Source organism: Pteronotus mesoamericanus, unplaced genomic scaffold (genome assembly GCF_021234165.1).
Source record: "Pteronotus mesoamericanus isolate MK-2021 breed Mesoamerican mustached bat unplaced genomic scaffold, CSHL_Meso_final scaffold_85, whole genome shotgun sequence".
In the NCBI taxonomy this organism is placed as follows: Eukaryota; Metazoa; Chordata; class Mammalia; order Chiroptera; family Mormoopidae; genus Pteronotus; species Pteronotus mesoamericanus.
Window position 1 is genome coordinate 23,009,195 of NW_026555329.1, and position 17,652 is coordinate 23,026,846.

The following is a 17,652-nucleotide window of genomic DNA, read 5'->3' on the forward strand; positions in this document are numbered from 1 at the left end:
GGCTGAGGGAGCGGAGCGAGGGACTGGGGGGTCTTCTAATCTAAAATGTGACTGCAGCTGCGGGATCCAAAAAGGCCCAGCTCCCGAAAAGGGAAAGCCACCTGAGAGCCGCTAGAGGCAAGAAAGGCCCAGGGGGTCCAGCCGTGGCCTGGGACACCGCGAGGCCACGCTCTCCGCGCCACCGCAGCGCACCCGCAGACCCTGGCTCCCGCCAGCCGGCTGGTTGTTACCACAAGCCAAGCGTTGCTAGGGACGGGGCCCGGCGGCGAGGCGCCGGCTCCTACGGAAGCCCGGGGAGCCAAATTACTCTCGAAAACCTACTGGGCGTCTACACGGTAGGACTGGCGAGGAGTGTTAGGTGGGCGCCGTGTGTCTCAGTTTTGGTCGTTTGCACTGGGCCTTCATGAAAGGGGCGAGAGCAGGTGGACGGTGAGGTCAGGACGGGGTTGTGTAAGTGATGGGTGATGGCCAGGGAGTTTAGAAAGTGGAGTTTATCTCACCCCAGAGAAGTTACCAGTGTCATCTACATTTCCCAGCCTGGTACCTCCTCTATACTTGAGTGGCCCTAGGAGGCAGCTGATAAACGAATAAGGCATTTTACACGTTAGAGGATTTTCGAGTCAAATCATTGAATCTGGAACAAGTTAACCCCCGGAAGCCTCACTTTTCTGATCTGTTAAATAGGATAGTTGTGAGCGCATTGAATGGTAGATGATAGTTTTGTCAAGTGGTGCTTGGCACATAATAAGCACCAAGTAAATGGTCAAGATTATCTTTACTGTGTTATCTCTTCACTGTTTCCTCAGTAATAGCCCAAGGGTGGAAACTTAATGGAAAGCTTCTCATGAAATCATCAGTTTAACTTAATCACTCCAAACACTTTGCCTGTGAAAGCTGATTTAAGAATCCTTTACATCTTTTAATTTTTTTAACCTCCAGAAAATCTTCATGATTTAAATGTGAGTTTTCATATATTCTGTAAAATTTATGGAGTAACAATTACACAGAAACTCTACTAAAAATAAATTTCATTTCACTTCTCGGGGTTTCTCTCCTCGTTTATAGAATAAGCAAGTTGATCAGTGATTTCTAAGGTTTCTTAACCACTTCAAACACTGAATGACATTTTTGGCCCCCCAAATAAAAAAACACAGAAACACTAGATTGGCCCTGGCAGTACTTAATGTAAATCATAGCCAAAATAACCCAAGCTTCTTTGAAAGAGTACGGAGCATTTCCAGTCGCTATTTTCTCACTTCAATGCATTCTTCTACTTTTCTCATCTCCCATCCTCTGAAACCGCTCTGAGGTCAAACAAAGCCTGTAGACACTTTCCTGTCCGCCTCTTGCTGTACTTGTCTGTAGTGTTTGTTGACCACTCTCCCCTGCTTTAAACTCCCTTGCCTGGGCTTTAGCATTTTTTTTTTTCTTTACAGTTACCTATTGGTACTTCTAGAGCACCTCACGGGGCTTACACCTAGAATTGGGTTCAGTAGGTCTAAGCTTGCAATCACCCACGGAGAATGCAATGGGCTTGTCAGGTGTACTAACATGACCTGAATTGATGTTGCACATTCCGAGTAGACCACATCAAAAGCAGATAAACCACTTAGATAAACACATGGAATCCTGTGAGAATGGCACGTAAAACCATGATGGTGGTGAACTGACAATTGGATGATTTACTTATCCTGTGTGTGCTCATCCTAGCATCTCAGGATGAGGAAAGATGAATAGGAGGGATTGCAAAGGAAAATTTTCCACTTAAAGCACAGCTTGCCTAGGAGATGTCAACTACTATTGTGTTTCAGCACAACAGGCTGAAAGCTGATGTGACTCCGTAAACCTCCATGGCCCTGGAAAGTCAGACTCTTCTCATTGCACTTAACTGAACATTTTCCTGACAAATGAACAATAGGATTTTTTAAAAAAGTTTTACCCAATTGTGTACAGACCTATATATTCATTTTGTCCCATATTCAGATTACCAGTATCCAAAGCTTAATCAGCATAACTCCCACAAATGCCCCCTTTCTAGCACTTAAAAACCCTTGACTTTTTCCTATTTAAATTAGGTAGTAGTTTTAAGTTTAATCTTTATTCACTGATCCCTCTTAATATAATTTTTGAAGGCTGTAAGTTAAGAGTACAGGACCCATTTTTTGTAACACTAAAACAAATGTAAGGGTAAAATGACCATTAAAATAGTAAATTATTTCAGCAAAAAGTTAAATTAACAGTAGAGAGACATCAGAAAGTCACAGAGAATAAAAATGTTTTAGTCAGACAAGATTCTGCAGATTTAACATCTGTTAAGTCACAAACTACAATTTCTTTAAAAAAAAGCTAGAAATTTTAATATGTTGACCTACAAATTTTTAATTTTTGAAGTAACAAAGTTGTTTTTGACATAAATAACTGTAATATTAAGAAATATTGTCCTAATTTTTCTAATACTTCTTTGCCTAATTAGTAATGTTTAGTAAAATTAAAATTATTCATTAGCATGAATTAGGAACATTTCTAACAAGGATTTTATATTACATATGAATTCGGTAGTTTCTAAATTAATGCCAGATATTCTAAATGTTCAAGCAAGTATTATTTCTTTCTGAGTCAGTGTAGTTTATTTCAAACAGAATTTTTATAGCATATATGAAATGTAATTAGGGTATAGTGTTAGTAGGTTAGCTTCGGGGAATTATGTAACAGAAGAAATACATATAAAGCCGGAATTCAATCTAATTTAGTTTTAAAAATTTGTTCAGGTTGATTGTGACAGAAACAAAGCTTAAAAAAGAAACCAAATTATTACCTTGTTTCGACAGAATCATTAATGCAAATTTGGGAGTAATAAGTACATGCAAGAGAAAACAAAAGTAAAAGAAGAGCTACCCATGAAGTCAACCACTCGAATAAGAAGAGTACTGATAATCCAAATTGTGAATGATATTTTAAATAGGAAGCTGGAGGAACTCATGTTTAGTGGAGAAACTAAATAAATGGTAGCAATGATACGAATTTATAAAGAGTGACTTTTACCTGATCAAAGCTTCAGTTCCATGATATAGAATTATTTCTGTGAAATGAAAATGTTCTCAAGTTTTTAGAACTAAAAACTTTTTATCCTAATATTAGGTTTTATCCTAATGTTATTAGGATAAAAGTTTTTATATAAAACTTTTAATATAAGTTTTATCCTAATAATATTAATTATTCAAGTTCTATACCTTGACTTACTCTGATTCCACGAACTCTGTATTAGTTTTCTAGGGCTGCCAGAACAAACACCACAAACTGGGTGGTTTACAGAAGATAGTTTATTTCCTTACAGCCTGGAGGCTAGAGGTCCAAGATCAAGGTGTCCAAGATTGGCTTCCTTCTGAAGTCTCTCTCCTTAGCTTGCAGATGGCCCCCTTTCGCCTTTGTCATGACAGGGTCTTCCCTCTGTCTTACTCTCTTTTTATAAGGGTGCCAGTCATATTGGATTACGGCCCACTTACATGACCTCATTTTACTTTCATTCTCTCTTTCAAGGTCTCATCTCCAAGTATAGTCATTCTAAGATACTGGGGGTTAAGACTTCACCATATGGACTTTAGGGGGTACAGTTTAGCACATAACTAATTCCAATATCCTTTGGCTTATCATTTGAATTTTTAGAAAGAACAGATTCAACAGCAGAATATACTATTTAAGGCAATACTGGTATTCTTCTCTATAGGATATTGATAATTCTTACAGTAGTGAGAAATTATTCTTCTGATTTAATAATTTATCACTGTACATTAACTTGATCATGTAAATCTATCCCTGGGAGATGTACTGGGTTGGCCAAAAAGTCCATTTGGCTTTTTTCTGAAAAATAAAAGACACATTTTTCATTTTCACCCATAACTTTATTTATTTGGATATTTTGAGTGTGTCGGCTATCTCCCGTGAGGAATAGCATTGATTGTTCTCAATTAATGCCTCGATTTGATCGTTATCAACTTCAACTGGTCTACCTGACTGGAGTATTGTCCAGTGAGAAATCTCCAGCATGACACTTCGTGAACCACTTTTGACACATTTGATCAGTCACACAGCACATTCTTCATACACTGTACAAATTTTCTTGCATTTTAGTTGCATTTTTACCTTTCTTGAAATAATAAAGCATAATATGCAAAAAATGTTGCTTATTTTCTTCCATCTTCAATATTAAAATGGCTACAAAGAAATTCATCAATTTTGATTTTTTTAAATGTACACTAATATGACACCTGTCACAATATAATTTAACAAAAATTGTTTTGAATGAAGTTAAAAACAACTCAATGTTACTAGAGCATTTTACAGAAAAATCCAAACAGACTTTTTGGCCAACCCAATATTCCCTTCCAGGTCTCCCAAACAATCTGAATTTTGAGCCTGCTTTGCCAAATCCTCATTTATCTCGTTTCATTTTCCATTTGAAGAATCCACTACTGTGCTAGCCTAGGTTCCCTAGAGCCTACCATAAATAACAACAATCAACTGCTGCCACTTTATTGAGGGGCACTATTTCTGTGATGCAGAAGTTAGGAAAAGGTGGGAGTGAGGCAGGCAGTGGAAAAGGGAGTGCAAATATAGGTGATACTGAGCTGGCCATAGCTTTGGAATAAGTGCTGTTAATTTCTCAGTGTTTTAGTGTATTTTCATGGAGGCCTACAGATTATTGCACTTTGGAACAAGCCACCTAGGGGAAAGGAAGGGAGAAGAATTTATCCACCAGCTCCTTCTTGTGCTGCATCTCTGGTGAAGTTCACCCCTCAAGTAGGGCTGCCAAATTCAATAAACAAACAAACAAATAAATATTCCCATGCAATATTAGTAACAGAATTACACTAAAAAGTTATTCATTGATTTTCTGCAATTCAAATGTAACTAAGCGTCCTGTATTTCACCTGGCAATTCTACTTTCAGGACATTAACACCCACACATTCCCAGGCAGCTTCGAGGGAAGCTGAGCCTCCACAGACACTGCAGAGGTGCCAAGGTTGGTTTCTCCTTCTCAATACAGTAGTGTGGCTGTGGTGGTGATAATGAAAGTGACACAGTAGCAGTGACTCCACTCTGGCACCACAGGGCAGCTCCAGGCCACCGGCCAGGGGGCCAGGCGAGAGTTAGGGACGGTGATGGGAAGCGGTGTGGGCAGGAGCACTGCAGGCCTGGCTGCATGGATGTGGGGTGATAAATAACATAATGAATAAGGATGAATCAATACTCATTATACTGTCCTGTTAGTATCTGTAGGACCATCCTGCATTAGTCAATGGAAATACACTAGTAAATAAGGCAGACAGAGTTCCTGCTCTCAGGGAGCTTAGAGAATATGGCTTGAATATTGTGTTGAGTCATGGTTAAAGAGAAAACATAATGAATGCTAGTGAAAAGGTATAATTTTAAGCATACCAACTCACTAGATAGATGTTTTTCTAAATGACTACTTTGGCGAAAACTTGTTACAAAACCCCAAGACTCCAAAGCTATTACATGTATTTCTTTTTTGATGCTTCTAAAAAGATACAGAAAAGTATTTCATGGCCTCCATTAAATATTGGAACTATTATTCAGTAAAAAAGAAAAATTTGTTTGTATACAACACTTCAAAGAAGAAGTTAAAACACATTAAATAGTGCTTTTTATTTATAAGGCAGATCTATGAGAATGATATAAAAACATGGCATGTAATTTGACAGCGATAATTTGGAGATTACAGAGTCTTAGCAAATATCTATCACACAGTTACAAAGAAGACCTGTCTAAGCATATACAAAATATCTAATCAAGGATCAAGGCAAGAAGATGAGTATAATTAATTTACAATGGAAAATCAATTCTAATGTGAACTGCACATTATCCTTTAAAAACTTTTAAAGGTAAGAATTATTGCATTCTAGTTCATTCAAACAGTGTAAAACGGTATCATGACAAAAAACAGAAGCCAGAATGGATTGATTGTGACTTCATATAAAGAAACTCAAATTTACAATGGCTTAAGTATAGGAAAAGACATTCCAAGTAGTGAAGTAGTCAAGATCTTTTTAGTCTCTAACATCCTTTCCGTAGTGTGCGGCCTTGGTCCTCTTGGATATGCCAAAGCGCCCACAATTCTGACAGCAAGATGGGAGAATAAGATAAAGAACACATGGTTTCCTTTGAAGAGACTTCCATTCCGGGAAGTCATTCATCCATTCCCCCTACGTCTGGCCGTTGAACACTAAGTCACACGGGAATACCTGACTGCAAGGGCAGCTGAGGAATTTGATGGAAAGCCGCTTTTAAAGAAATAGCGTAACTAGACGTTGGGAGAAAACTTCCAGTTCCTGTTCAGATTGAATATCTGAAAAACTATGGAAAACCTTTAAGGAAAATCTTAAGAGAATATTTCCTAGAAGTCGGCATTTTGGAAATCATACAAAAGTACCTGCTTTGGTGATTTAACTTAGTCTGTCTAGTCCCTGGGAGTACCCACTTAGCCTGCCCTAATTTTGAATGATGGCACGATGGAAATCCAATGATTTGGAAAACTAACAGTCTCAGTATGTATTTGTTTTAGGCTGAACTTAAACATTTTTCTTGGTTATCATATGGACAGAATATTAGCACTTTATAATTTTTCACATAAAAAAATTGAAGAACCTTTCCATTCCTGTAAAATTTACTGTTCAATGGTAAAAACAGATTGTGTTTCCACTAAAATCACTACAGTTTCATTTACAGCAATTACATATACTGAATATATACCAGAATTTGTTTTACTGGCTTACTGCCTTACAATCAATCGAAGGAGGAGCATCTCCTTTTCTTGATGACATATCACAAATATTAATCTTAACACTGGACAATGTGAGCTATACCATGTGTAGCACTACTGTAAGTCATGAATTTACAAAATAATTTCAACATAACATTTTAAGCTCTTTAAATACTTATTTCAAAACAGATTTTATAAGCTGACACAGGTTCAGTATTTATAGTATTCCTAAAGAAATACTTACAAATTACATTTATGGTACTTCATTTAAAATATCACATAAGAAACGTTAAGTTTCACAAATAAATCTCTTTTAGGGGGAACTCTCTGTACAGAATTTATTATGAAATAGTTTAATGGCTAAAGGCAATTAAGAAGAATTAGGGTTTTATCATATTACATAGGAGATAAATACAAAAATTGGACATGATGTATTCTTGAAGCCCTTTTATACAAATTGTTTTAATAATTTGGCTGTATGAATATACCTTATGTTACTATTATCAAATTAATTTCAAAAGCAAAATTCCTTAATCAAGTCAGGATTACGCCAATTTATAAGAAAATAATCAAGTAGTTTAACACTGGAGCTCATTAGCCAATCCCGTATGTAGCACAAAATAATCATCTCTGATAAATACCTATAAATATAATTTATTCATAGTTTAAAATATTTTAAAATTTAAATAAAAATCTCTACATGTAGACAATCTCAGCTAAATTTCCATGTATGTTTGAAAAATATATGCCAGCATGAATATATTCATATTAAAACATGACTTTAAAAATTATTAATAGAGGAAACGTAAGACATCTGCACAAAAAAGCTAAGTAGCATGATTGATTCAGTCTAGGGATATTTTCTTCTTAGGAAAAAATTACTAGGTTTTTTTTTTTTTTTGCATAGGATTAAGACTGGATATATTTTCTACATTCTTATCATTTTCTCAGGGGCACTTCTCAAAATACAGATTAGAAAACAAATCTCTGTTACTTCAAAGTATCCACCACTTTTTCACATCTAGCAAGAAAAGAATTCAGTCCTACTTCTGAGGCCAGAGTAATGATTTAAAAAAAATAATTATGAAAAACAGTGATGAAGAAAAACAATCACATGGGAAATAGTAAGATAAAGATATTAAAAGTCAATTAAATAAAGTAATAAAGTCAATATTTTTGCACTTTAGAAAGGCTTTTAAATATTTAGAATTATAATGAATATATTACATTTATTCTAAAGCTTCAAAATCGATTTCATCTTTGTAAAGGAGAAAAGGAAATAGCATTTGAAACAAGTTATATTTTATATACATTTTCATAAACTTTGTTTTTTTCATATTTTTAAAGAATGCATTTATCTCTAATAGCTATTTATATTTTTGGCTACTTAACATGTATGTGCAACAATATACTTCAATAGTTATCTACCTTTTAAAAATACTTCATTGCGTTTTCACATTAAATGGTGAACATAGTCTTAAGACAGTAAAACTTAAGGAACAAGAAAGTATTGAAAATAGGCTGTTAATTTCACTAGTCCACTATAATAGTTTACAGGTGTTTACCTTTAAAAGTTATCATCCAACTGAATTCCCACTAAGAACTACCAAGTAAGTGATTGTCAAGAGGGGAAGACTATCATTAAAGAAAATGGGGAACTCAGCTGAAAAGTAAAAGCTATTTAAAATTCATCAGGAACATTAGAGTCATGAGTGATTTACCAACTGAAATAATGCGTGGTAGGGAAAGAGCCACTGGTGGAAAAGGCAGCCTCCGCTGAGTACAAGTCTTTTTATTTTTAGCAGCTGGATTCAGTAGTACTTCAGAGGGTATAAGTTTAGAAATGTTATAATTTCAGAGGAATGCATATAATATTACCTTGTCTGCAATTTTTATTTTAATAGGAAAGAGCACATGGGACAAAAATGTAGGGCATTCTAACCAAAATTTGAATAAAATGCGATTTTAATGTGGGACGTCAGCACTGAAAACATTTATGAATAATTTGTATGGTTGTATGTCTCTAGAGTAGATTTATAATTAACTTACCCTATATCCTTCATGCTTGCAAACTGATCCCAAATGAATGGTTGAGCACGCAGGAGGACTTCTCAAGAAGAGAAAAGGAGATAAGCAACCTCCAAGGACTTTTTAAGCTTCTGTAGGACCATTTATTAAAACTGCCATGGTCCTACCTCTGCCGGTGTCCCTCACTGCACTGAGAGGCATATGGGCTGCCATGGGTCTCCAGGGTCATGTCCCAGGCAAGATTCTCCCCCAAGGTAAGTCATTGTGGATCATCCCACAGTTTCATAACCACAACTCACTCTCAAGGATCCCAATGCCTTTATACAAAAGAGAAAGGATATAGATTGGCATCATCATGAATATAGTGCATGCGGATGGAGCAGGGGCCAGGCAGCCTGGTGGTTAAAATCACATCCTCTGGCAAATTACTGCCTGGACTTGAATGCTAGCTCTGCCACTAATTCCATGACCTTGGGCAAAATACGTAACTTCCTAGCCTTCAGTTTCTCCTATGTAAAATGAGGATAACTAGCTCTGTCATGGGATTATTTTAAGTATTAAATGGGATAATACAAGTAAAGTGCCCAGGGCAGTTCATGGCATGTTATAACCCCTCAATGAACTTCTGTAGAATCCTACACCATAGAGAGTGGTGACTGGCTAAGCTGCAACAACATACGCCAGTTGACAACTACATGCGTGTAAACCTAATACTCTCCTTCTAACTAGGAACAATGATAAGATTTCCAGGATTGGTACTGTATTAGAAAAATCAGTTTTATAGCCCAAGTATTACAGTCTTCTCCCTGACAACACATTAATATTCTAATGGGACTGCTTTGTAACAAGATAAAGAAGAAAATCTTTCATGAGGTACGCATTATCAGTATATCTTTCATGTCTCCAATGTATTTTAAATATAATTTCAGGTTCAATTTGTATTTTTAGTTTGTATTCACATAATCACATTCATTCACAAAATTAGTGACATTTTTCAAATCCTATCTTATGAGAGAAGTATAGGAATATTACTATGTACCCTTATCTAAATGCTAAGGTAATGTGTCCTTTCTTTAAAAAATATATGATTATGTATTTCTATTTCTTACACTGGATAATCATTAAAACCTTACTTGGGCTTCAGAAAAAACTTACCTATTGAATTATATTAAAACTTAAAATTCTGCTGGTTTGCAAAGTGTTTTTAACATTATATGGTATCTATATTATTAACTATAAATATTTTTGCCTGACTGTGGAATTCAGTTTGTTAAAATAACAATGTCAGAGTTGTGCAAAACAAAAAAAAAATACCTAAATTTCAACAATAACTACAGAAACTTGTATTTTCACAAATGACATCTGTGAAAATTAATCTGGAGAAAATTCTACCACTATTTGGCTGAGATCACACGAAACAAGTTTCAGCCCAGAGCAATTTGACAGTGTGCTGGCAACTGAACACAGAGAAAGTCATAAAAGTAATGGCATGAGTAAGAATGCTTTATGGCCTCCGCGAGCACCATTTACCATCACATTACCGTGACCCTCTCTGGTGAGAGGTGAGGAACTGCTCCTCCAATACCTTCTTCTAGAAATTGGCTCTTTTCCCAGCCTTTTTTAATTCTTCTTAGCTTTTGGCTTATACATGGAAGAAGTAAAATGCTCTTACCCAGGATTACAATTGAGGGCAAAACAAGAGCAAGAACAAAGTTCGGTGGTGTATAAAACCTGTAGTACTCTTCTTCAAAAGCTCGTTTCCATCCATAAATTAAAACGTGGAAAGTGCTTATGAGCAGAGCAACATAACCTAGTGTAGACTTCAAGCAGAGGAAAAAGAAAAAAGCAAAGAATAAGAAATAAATTATTCAAATTCATAAACAAACCTATCCCACTCTACCATGTTTATATTTTGATAAAACTATTTTATCTTAAATTGTTGGGCTACTTTTTGTTCTCTACTAAATTAAACAATTAAACATTTTCATATATATTTATATGCTTGCTTTATTTTACACAAATAAAACCATACTGTATATAATTTAATATTCTGATTATTTCATTTATTATATGAAGCACTTTTTCCTCATGTCATTAAGTATAAAAACATGACTCTAATGATGTATTATATTCCATTGAATGGATGTGCTATCTATAATGTATATGACCATTCCTTTCATTGATCATTTACTCCGTTTCCAGCTTTCCTCAATTATAAATAATGTCACTTTAAACCCTTTTCTATATTTTGGTTTATTTCCTTAGAATTGATTTCTTATGGTAGGATTGCTGATTAAAACATCTGGCTTTACCTTAAGGGTGTTGATAAAAACTGCTGAACTTCTTTCATGAAGTTCATGAAATGTGGATTTCTGCCAGTTGTGTATATTAGAAAAAATGAGTGTATTTACAAATGTATGCATACATATATATAATAAAATTAAATGCTGAAGAGCATTCTCATGGGGGCATGCACACATGCATATGTACAGTCTAGCTGAAAGTAAATATGAAAAATCTTACATATTAATATGTAATATAAACAGCATTGCAAACATGTGGCTTAAGTGACCTTATTAAATGACCTTATTAACAGCACTTCAGTTAAAAAGTTAACAGGTTAAAATCTAAAAGGTCAGCATTCCTGGTTCCCTAAATTATTATGTTCCATTGCTTACTTTGAGAAATAGTGTGTTACATAAATGTAATACTACATCCACAGAATGACATAACACCTAACTTCAATGGGAAAAGATCAAAACTCTAGCAGAAAATTGTTGTTTGCCAATTACTCATCTAAATGTATAATGATGATTTGCACCCATCTAGCACCTTTCAACAGAGGGTCTTCTGTTTCTTTTTGCTGCGATTAAACTGGCAGCTGGGAGAGATTTTTAGATAATTTAAACATAAAAAAATAAAAATAAAAACAAAAATTCTCAAGCAAATAGGCAAAACTCCCCAAATTTGGTGTATCACCAAATAATACTCATTGGCATCATGGTGCTGTAAACCACTTGGATATGGCCAATACTGATTTTGTGATAATATAGGTAGGGTCTAGGTGTGAGTTACATATTTTTAAATATGCAAATTTATTAAATAACAATAAATGGAGGTGAATATTCAACTTATCAAAGATCAATGGGGTTTTGAAGCCCCTTTGGAGACACTCCTATACATATGTAGATAGCTTATAAAATAAATACATACTAACAAGGTCAAAAGGCTGGCTGCTTGTCATAGTTTATTAACGTAGTTACCTGGTGTGCCACTGGTTGTGTTTGTGTGTGCACACACACATTTCTTTTAAAATATTCGACTGAACTTCACTTTAATTCAAATTAATGAGATTTTTCTGGTCAAATCAAGATGACTCAAAACATAAAATAATTCCTCGTTCATTTGGCTAATAATAAATTGGCTTTTGGCACTAAACTCATCCTAAGCTCACTATTTTTTCTTATTAAAATTACCTTTATCTGTAGCATAGCAGGCAATGCTATCAAAGCCTTCCAGTCAATTCCTACACTGGTCTTTCACTTACTAATCAGAATGGCCCTAAGCCAGCGTCCAGCAACGTGTCCCCCAAGCTTACATGCATAAACACAGTTTCCACAGGCACTCTTTTTATAAGGAGCATACCTAAAACTCAACCACACTTCACACAAATTCTATGCAGCCCGTTCCTTCACCCCACGTACAAAACCACAAACAAAACCCCACGTACCTGAATGAAACTGAATTCCCTCCAGTTTAAAGCATTGCTCACTGAAGGGATGGAGGTGACTGCCAGGAGGGAGAGTAAGCCCAGGCTCATTATGCCGAAGGAGATATACATTTCAATTCTCCAAACTTCTTCCTCATTCCACGAGTTTTCAATATTTGCATGTACCTAACAAGAGAGCAAATGTGACTTTCCTTTATTTGGTAGAAAGTTAACTGATTCAGCACAGAGTTCACTCTTAGCATAAGAACACGTCACATATGGACATATTGAAGTTGTATTAGTTCAACTTAACAAACTGGTACAGAGAACCTGTTACTGGATGGTATTATTCCAGGCGTGGGAGAAAGAGAACGGAGTGTTACATAGAAAAGAGGACTAAGAGTCTCTCCGTCTTTGCATACTTGTGAGAAGAGTGGGTAAACCTGTCATCACATTTATTTTTTGTTGTTGTTTGGTCGTTATTTTTTAATCCTCACCCGAGGATATGTTCATTGATTTTAGAGAGAGGGGAAGGGAGAGAGAGAGAAGAGAAAGAAACATCAATCACCTGCCTCCCATATGCTCCCTGACTGGGGATTGAACGCTCAACCTAGGTATGTGCCCTGACCGAGAATCGAACCCGTAACCTTCTCATGTACCAGATGCTACAACTAATTTAGCAACCCCGCCAGGACATATCATTACATTTGCAGTGCATCATGGTTATAGGGACTCTGGTGTCCTAAGACCATAAAATGCTGAGGGGTTGGTTTCAGGGTGACCCAGAAGAAATATTGGCAGTTAGATTTAGTTCTGAGGTACTTTCATAAGTTGGTTTATACTTGATTAAATATTTTGGGTATATTCTGGACTTAGTTCAACTTAGAATCCAGGAAGGGAATTTCTAAACTACTTCTGTATGTTATTTTTCACATCAAGAATATTTATATGTTTATTTATCTTCCTTCTTAACTTCTTTTCCACAGGAAGCTGAGATTTTCCTGAGGATAAAACTCAACTGTATGCAAATATCTGTCTACTTGCATTGCCTTATTATTTAATATACTTTTCCAACTGTCCAATTGCCTCATTTCTATACAATACTTTTCCAAGTGTATTTCCTTTATATTGATAATGCATATATAATTAAGTCAGACTTCGTTAACTCTGAATGTATGGTATTCTGCTTAGGGCTACTTTTAGAATAGTCCATTTACATGCAAACAATATCAGAGTATAAATCAAAGATTAGACTCCTTAGGCTAAAGCTTTAAGAATCTATTCATGGAAAATAGATTTTAATTTAACACCAGCTTACCGTTGTCCAGTTCCAGTGAACCAAACGTACTTGAAATTAAAACCAAGAAAAGCTAGAGCTTAGCCATTTGGCCCTGAGAGTTCCTCTGAAGAAAAAAAGCTCTTCCTATCTCCTTGGATTTCTGTACAGCAATACAGAACAACAGCATACCTTGGTAGACCCAAAGGTTACAACCTGGATCTACCTGCCCTCCCAGTTCATTCCTTCATTCCATAAATAAGCTTTCAGAGTGTCTACTATGTACCAGGCAGAATTTTAGGCATTAGGCATGGATCAGTGAAAAAAATGGACAAAGATCCCTCTTCTCATGAACTTACTGAGTAGAGAGTGAAGACAGGAAACATAAAATGGAGTAATTTTAGCCAAGCTGCTAAAACTATTAATATGATGAAGATTGTGGCCTGAGGAAAGACTCCATTCTTGTTCTAAGTAGCCTGGGAACTTAAACTTTCTCGAACTTTCCAGTGCTGCATTAATGCCTGGATACACACCTGGACCTCCAGGTAACCCTCTAATTAGCCACTGAAGGGCTCACTTACCCAGGCCACCTGATTACCCCCTGAAGGACTTTTGTATGCATCCACCTGATATCCATTTTCCAGACCCCCAGGGCCTGACCCCGACCTCGGGTGCCCCTCTTCTAGACCACCTGCTATCTGTCAGGCTGGCTGCTGACCTCGGACTGGTAACTGTTCTGAACCAATCCTAGGGCTAAGAATGCAGGATTGGTAATTCTCAAGAATACACTTTTTACTATAAGAACTCTTAACTTTTCTTCTTTGGGTTTTTGCCTAGCTGCATTCCCAGTTTGAAAACTCCAAGACCCTTGAATAAATCTCTCTCATTTATTTCTCGCAAAGCCTCCAGACTTTTGAGTTTGTTCAGCATTACATTCTGATGAAGGAAGGCAGACAACAAAATATCACAAACAAGGAAAACATAAAGGTGTTAAAAGGTGGTAAATAGCTCTTGACAAGAGAAAGTAGAGCAGAGTAAGAGGCATGGGAGTTTCTGGGGGCTTGAGTTGGGACTAGAATTTAAAGTGCAGGCCTCATTAAGGAGGTAAGATCTGAGCAAATGTCTTGAAGCAGGGAGAAAGCTGGCAGAGCAGATATCAAAGCCTCAGTATTCAGTTAAGAGAAGTAGTATTTTGGGGGAAAGAATGGCTTAAAAAACATTAATGTATTAATTTTTTTCAAATTATTTTAGGTTAAAGTTGTTGAAACAACACATTATGTGCTAAATTCTACATATTTGAACCATAATGTCATGGTTCCTTATTTTAAAAAAAAGCTTCTACACACTTCTTTTGGTGCAGTGTCCTCGGCTTTCATTTAGAAATTCTACATCAGAGAACTTTATCTTAAATTTGCTGAATGGGAATTACCGAGGAAATCATAGTCTACACCATCCTTAAGTTCATTCCACAGAGCTCTCCTTGAGATTTTCTTGAGCTAAGAACTAGAAAATCTTCATCTAAGTAACTACTATCTTTTTCACTTTTGATTAAAAAAACTTTATAAGTGTAAAAGTGTAAAAGGTCTGTCCAGAAGGTATTTGGCCATGGGCTATGAAAAAGAGACATTTATTGAAGAAGATAGAAAATACAAGAAATACTGTACATAGGACAATGATGCCTCAGTCCCCTTCAAAGCAGGCACCTTGGGACCTCACACACTTCTCCCAGTCATCATCAGTTGCCCTGTCATATTTTCCTGAATCTCATCAATAGTCTAAAATGTCTTCCCGCTCAAATGTGATTTTAGCTTTGGGAAAAACCAGAAGTAGCAGGGCTGAGTCACCTGGGTGATTTGATGTTTCACCAAAAAACTCTGCACGAGACATAATGCATGACCGGGCATGTTGTGATGAAGCTGCCAATCACCAGTTGCCCATAGCTGTGGCCTTCTGAATCATTTGAGTAGTTTCCACAGAGGAGTGTTCAAGCATAACACAAAATTTTATGCAGATTCATTGCTCTGCTCACCAGTCATTTTGAATGCTAGGGTGACACAGTACATACTCACTCAACATCTACTGCCTCCACTGACTAGTGCAGTGAAGTCATCACTGTTCAGGCACGCACATTCCAGCCCACTCTCCTTGGCTGCCAGGCTACATCAATGTTTTACAAGCCATTCTTGTTATATTAACAATGGCTGTACTTTTTCTGGACAGATCTGATATGTCTCCTGATCTTGACTTCCTTTTCTGTTTTCCCTGATTCTAATTTTATTGTATTCATTTACTAAGAATTGCTTTAACATTTCATGGAACATAGTCAATTTACAAAACACTAAAATAATGAACTGTTCAGTACTGAAAGCAGTCACTGCAATAATTTTATTAAAAAAGGAAGGAAAAAATCCAATCTTTTATTTCTCTGCTTTTACTCTGCAAAGAAAGGGATGATTGCAGCTTTTACCCTACATGATTTTGCATTAGCCACATAATTCTTTTGCAGAAACATTGTTTAAAAAACAAGACTTTACCTGCCCTAAATATACCAAGGTATGCAAAGTTGTTCCCTATTTTTAATTGTACACTTTAAATTATATTAAGCATCAGATGAATAACAAACACATTCCATACCTGTTGATAAGCCATGTTGAGAAATAAGTACCTTTCTGACCTTCTCATTGGTAAGCAGAGGCTGTAGGCAACATGGACTGAAGCGAAGAAAAAACTTAGTAATCCAAGCTGTTTTCTACACTGTAACCAGGTCTCCAACCAGGGTGGAAATCTCCTATACTTGGTACCATAATAAAGTTGATAAGCAGCTGCTAGGAGACCTGCTAGGTACACCAGTGACAGCAAAGTAATGGCAACTATAGGCAAGGTTTTATTCACAATCTCAATAGGAATCTTGTAGAAGTCACTCTGCTGGTTTCTAGCATATGGATGTATCACATCTCGGACAAAGGAATAAAGAAAGAAAAATGTGGCCAGGCTTATGGCTACCACCACTGGCCCTCTCCAGAGAGTAAATAGTCGCAAAGGTAAATTTTCAATTTCCCTGGCTGATGATAATGATCCCAAGTCAACGGGATTAAAATTCAAATGCCGGGCAAGTTCAATAACCTGTTGTCGAGCTTGAATATTGTTGCTGCAAATATAAACCTGCAGCAAAAACAGAATACACATCATTACTATTGTTGCTTATATTATAAAGATTATATATATTAAAAAAGAACCAATCCTGTAAACATTAAGGAATAGCTCTGCATATTCTGAACTGCATATAAAAAAAAACTAATTCTCAAAAGAAAAGGTAGTGATCTCATGCTGCACTTCATCCATGGAACATCACTTGTGATGGCCGAAAGTGATGCAAAAAAATAAGGAGATAAAGCATTTATTAATTTATTACGTATTAATAGATTAAAATAGTGTCTTTAAAAACAACAAAGTCTGAGCTACCTGAGATGACATGAAAATAAAATGCAAAAAAAAAAAAAAGCAAAAAAATGTAGAACCTCAGATCAGGCAGTCCTCAGGGGAAGGAAGGCAGGAGGAAAGAAAGGTTTCTAGACCATGTGGTTCAGTGGCACTGGCCACTTAAGGTCTCCCCTCAGTGGGGGCGGGGTGGACTTTGAGCTGCTGGCCGAGCCCTTCCTGCCTCCAGCTCGCTCTCTCCCACAGGGAACAGGGTGGGGCTGGCTCTCCAAGCTTTCCTGGATAATATTTAGTTGTTGGACTGTAGTGATTCTGCCTAGTGGAGTGATTACAAGCACCACCCTTTACAGATACTCAGCAAGAGAAAAGGTGGGCATGGACTGTAGACTGAATTTGCAATGAAATCCTCTAAATTATAT

At 36.4% G+C, this 17,652-nt stretch overlaps 1 protein-coding gene across 2 annotated transcripts in view; it reads right to left on the minus strand.

The window, feature by feature from the left end:
• Positions 1-5,714: 5,714 nt before the first annotated feature.
• STEAP2 (STEAP2 metalloreductase) overlaps positions 5,715-17,652 on the minus strand; it is a 28,157-nt gene continuing 16,219 nt past the window's right edge. The window contains exons 2-4 of one of the 2 annotated variants that reach the window (XM_054564559.1): positions 16,430-16,957; positions 12,541-12,705; positions 5,715-6,387 (exon numbers count right to left, since the gene is read on the minus strand). In XM_054564559.1, the coding sequence (XP_054420534.1) occupies positions 6,307-6,387; positions 12,541-12,705; positions 16,430-16,957 (774 nt within the window). In that variant the 3' untranslated portion in view covers positions 5,715-6,306. Of the gene's footprint in view, positions 6,388-10,342; positions 10,631-12,540; positions 12,706-16,429; positions 16,958-17,652 lie in introns of those variants that run through there. The other variant, XM_054564560.1, reaches the window with a different exon arrangement.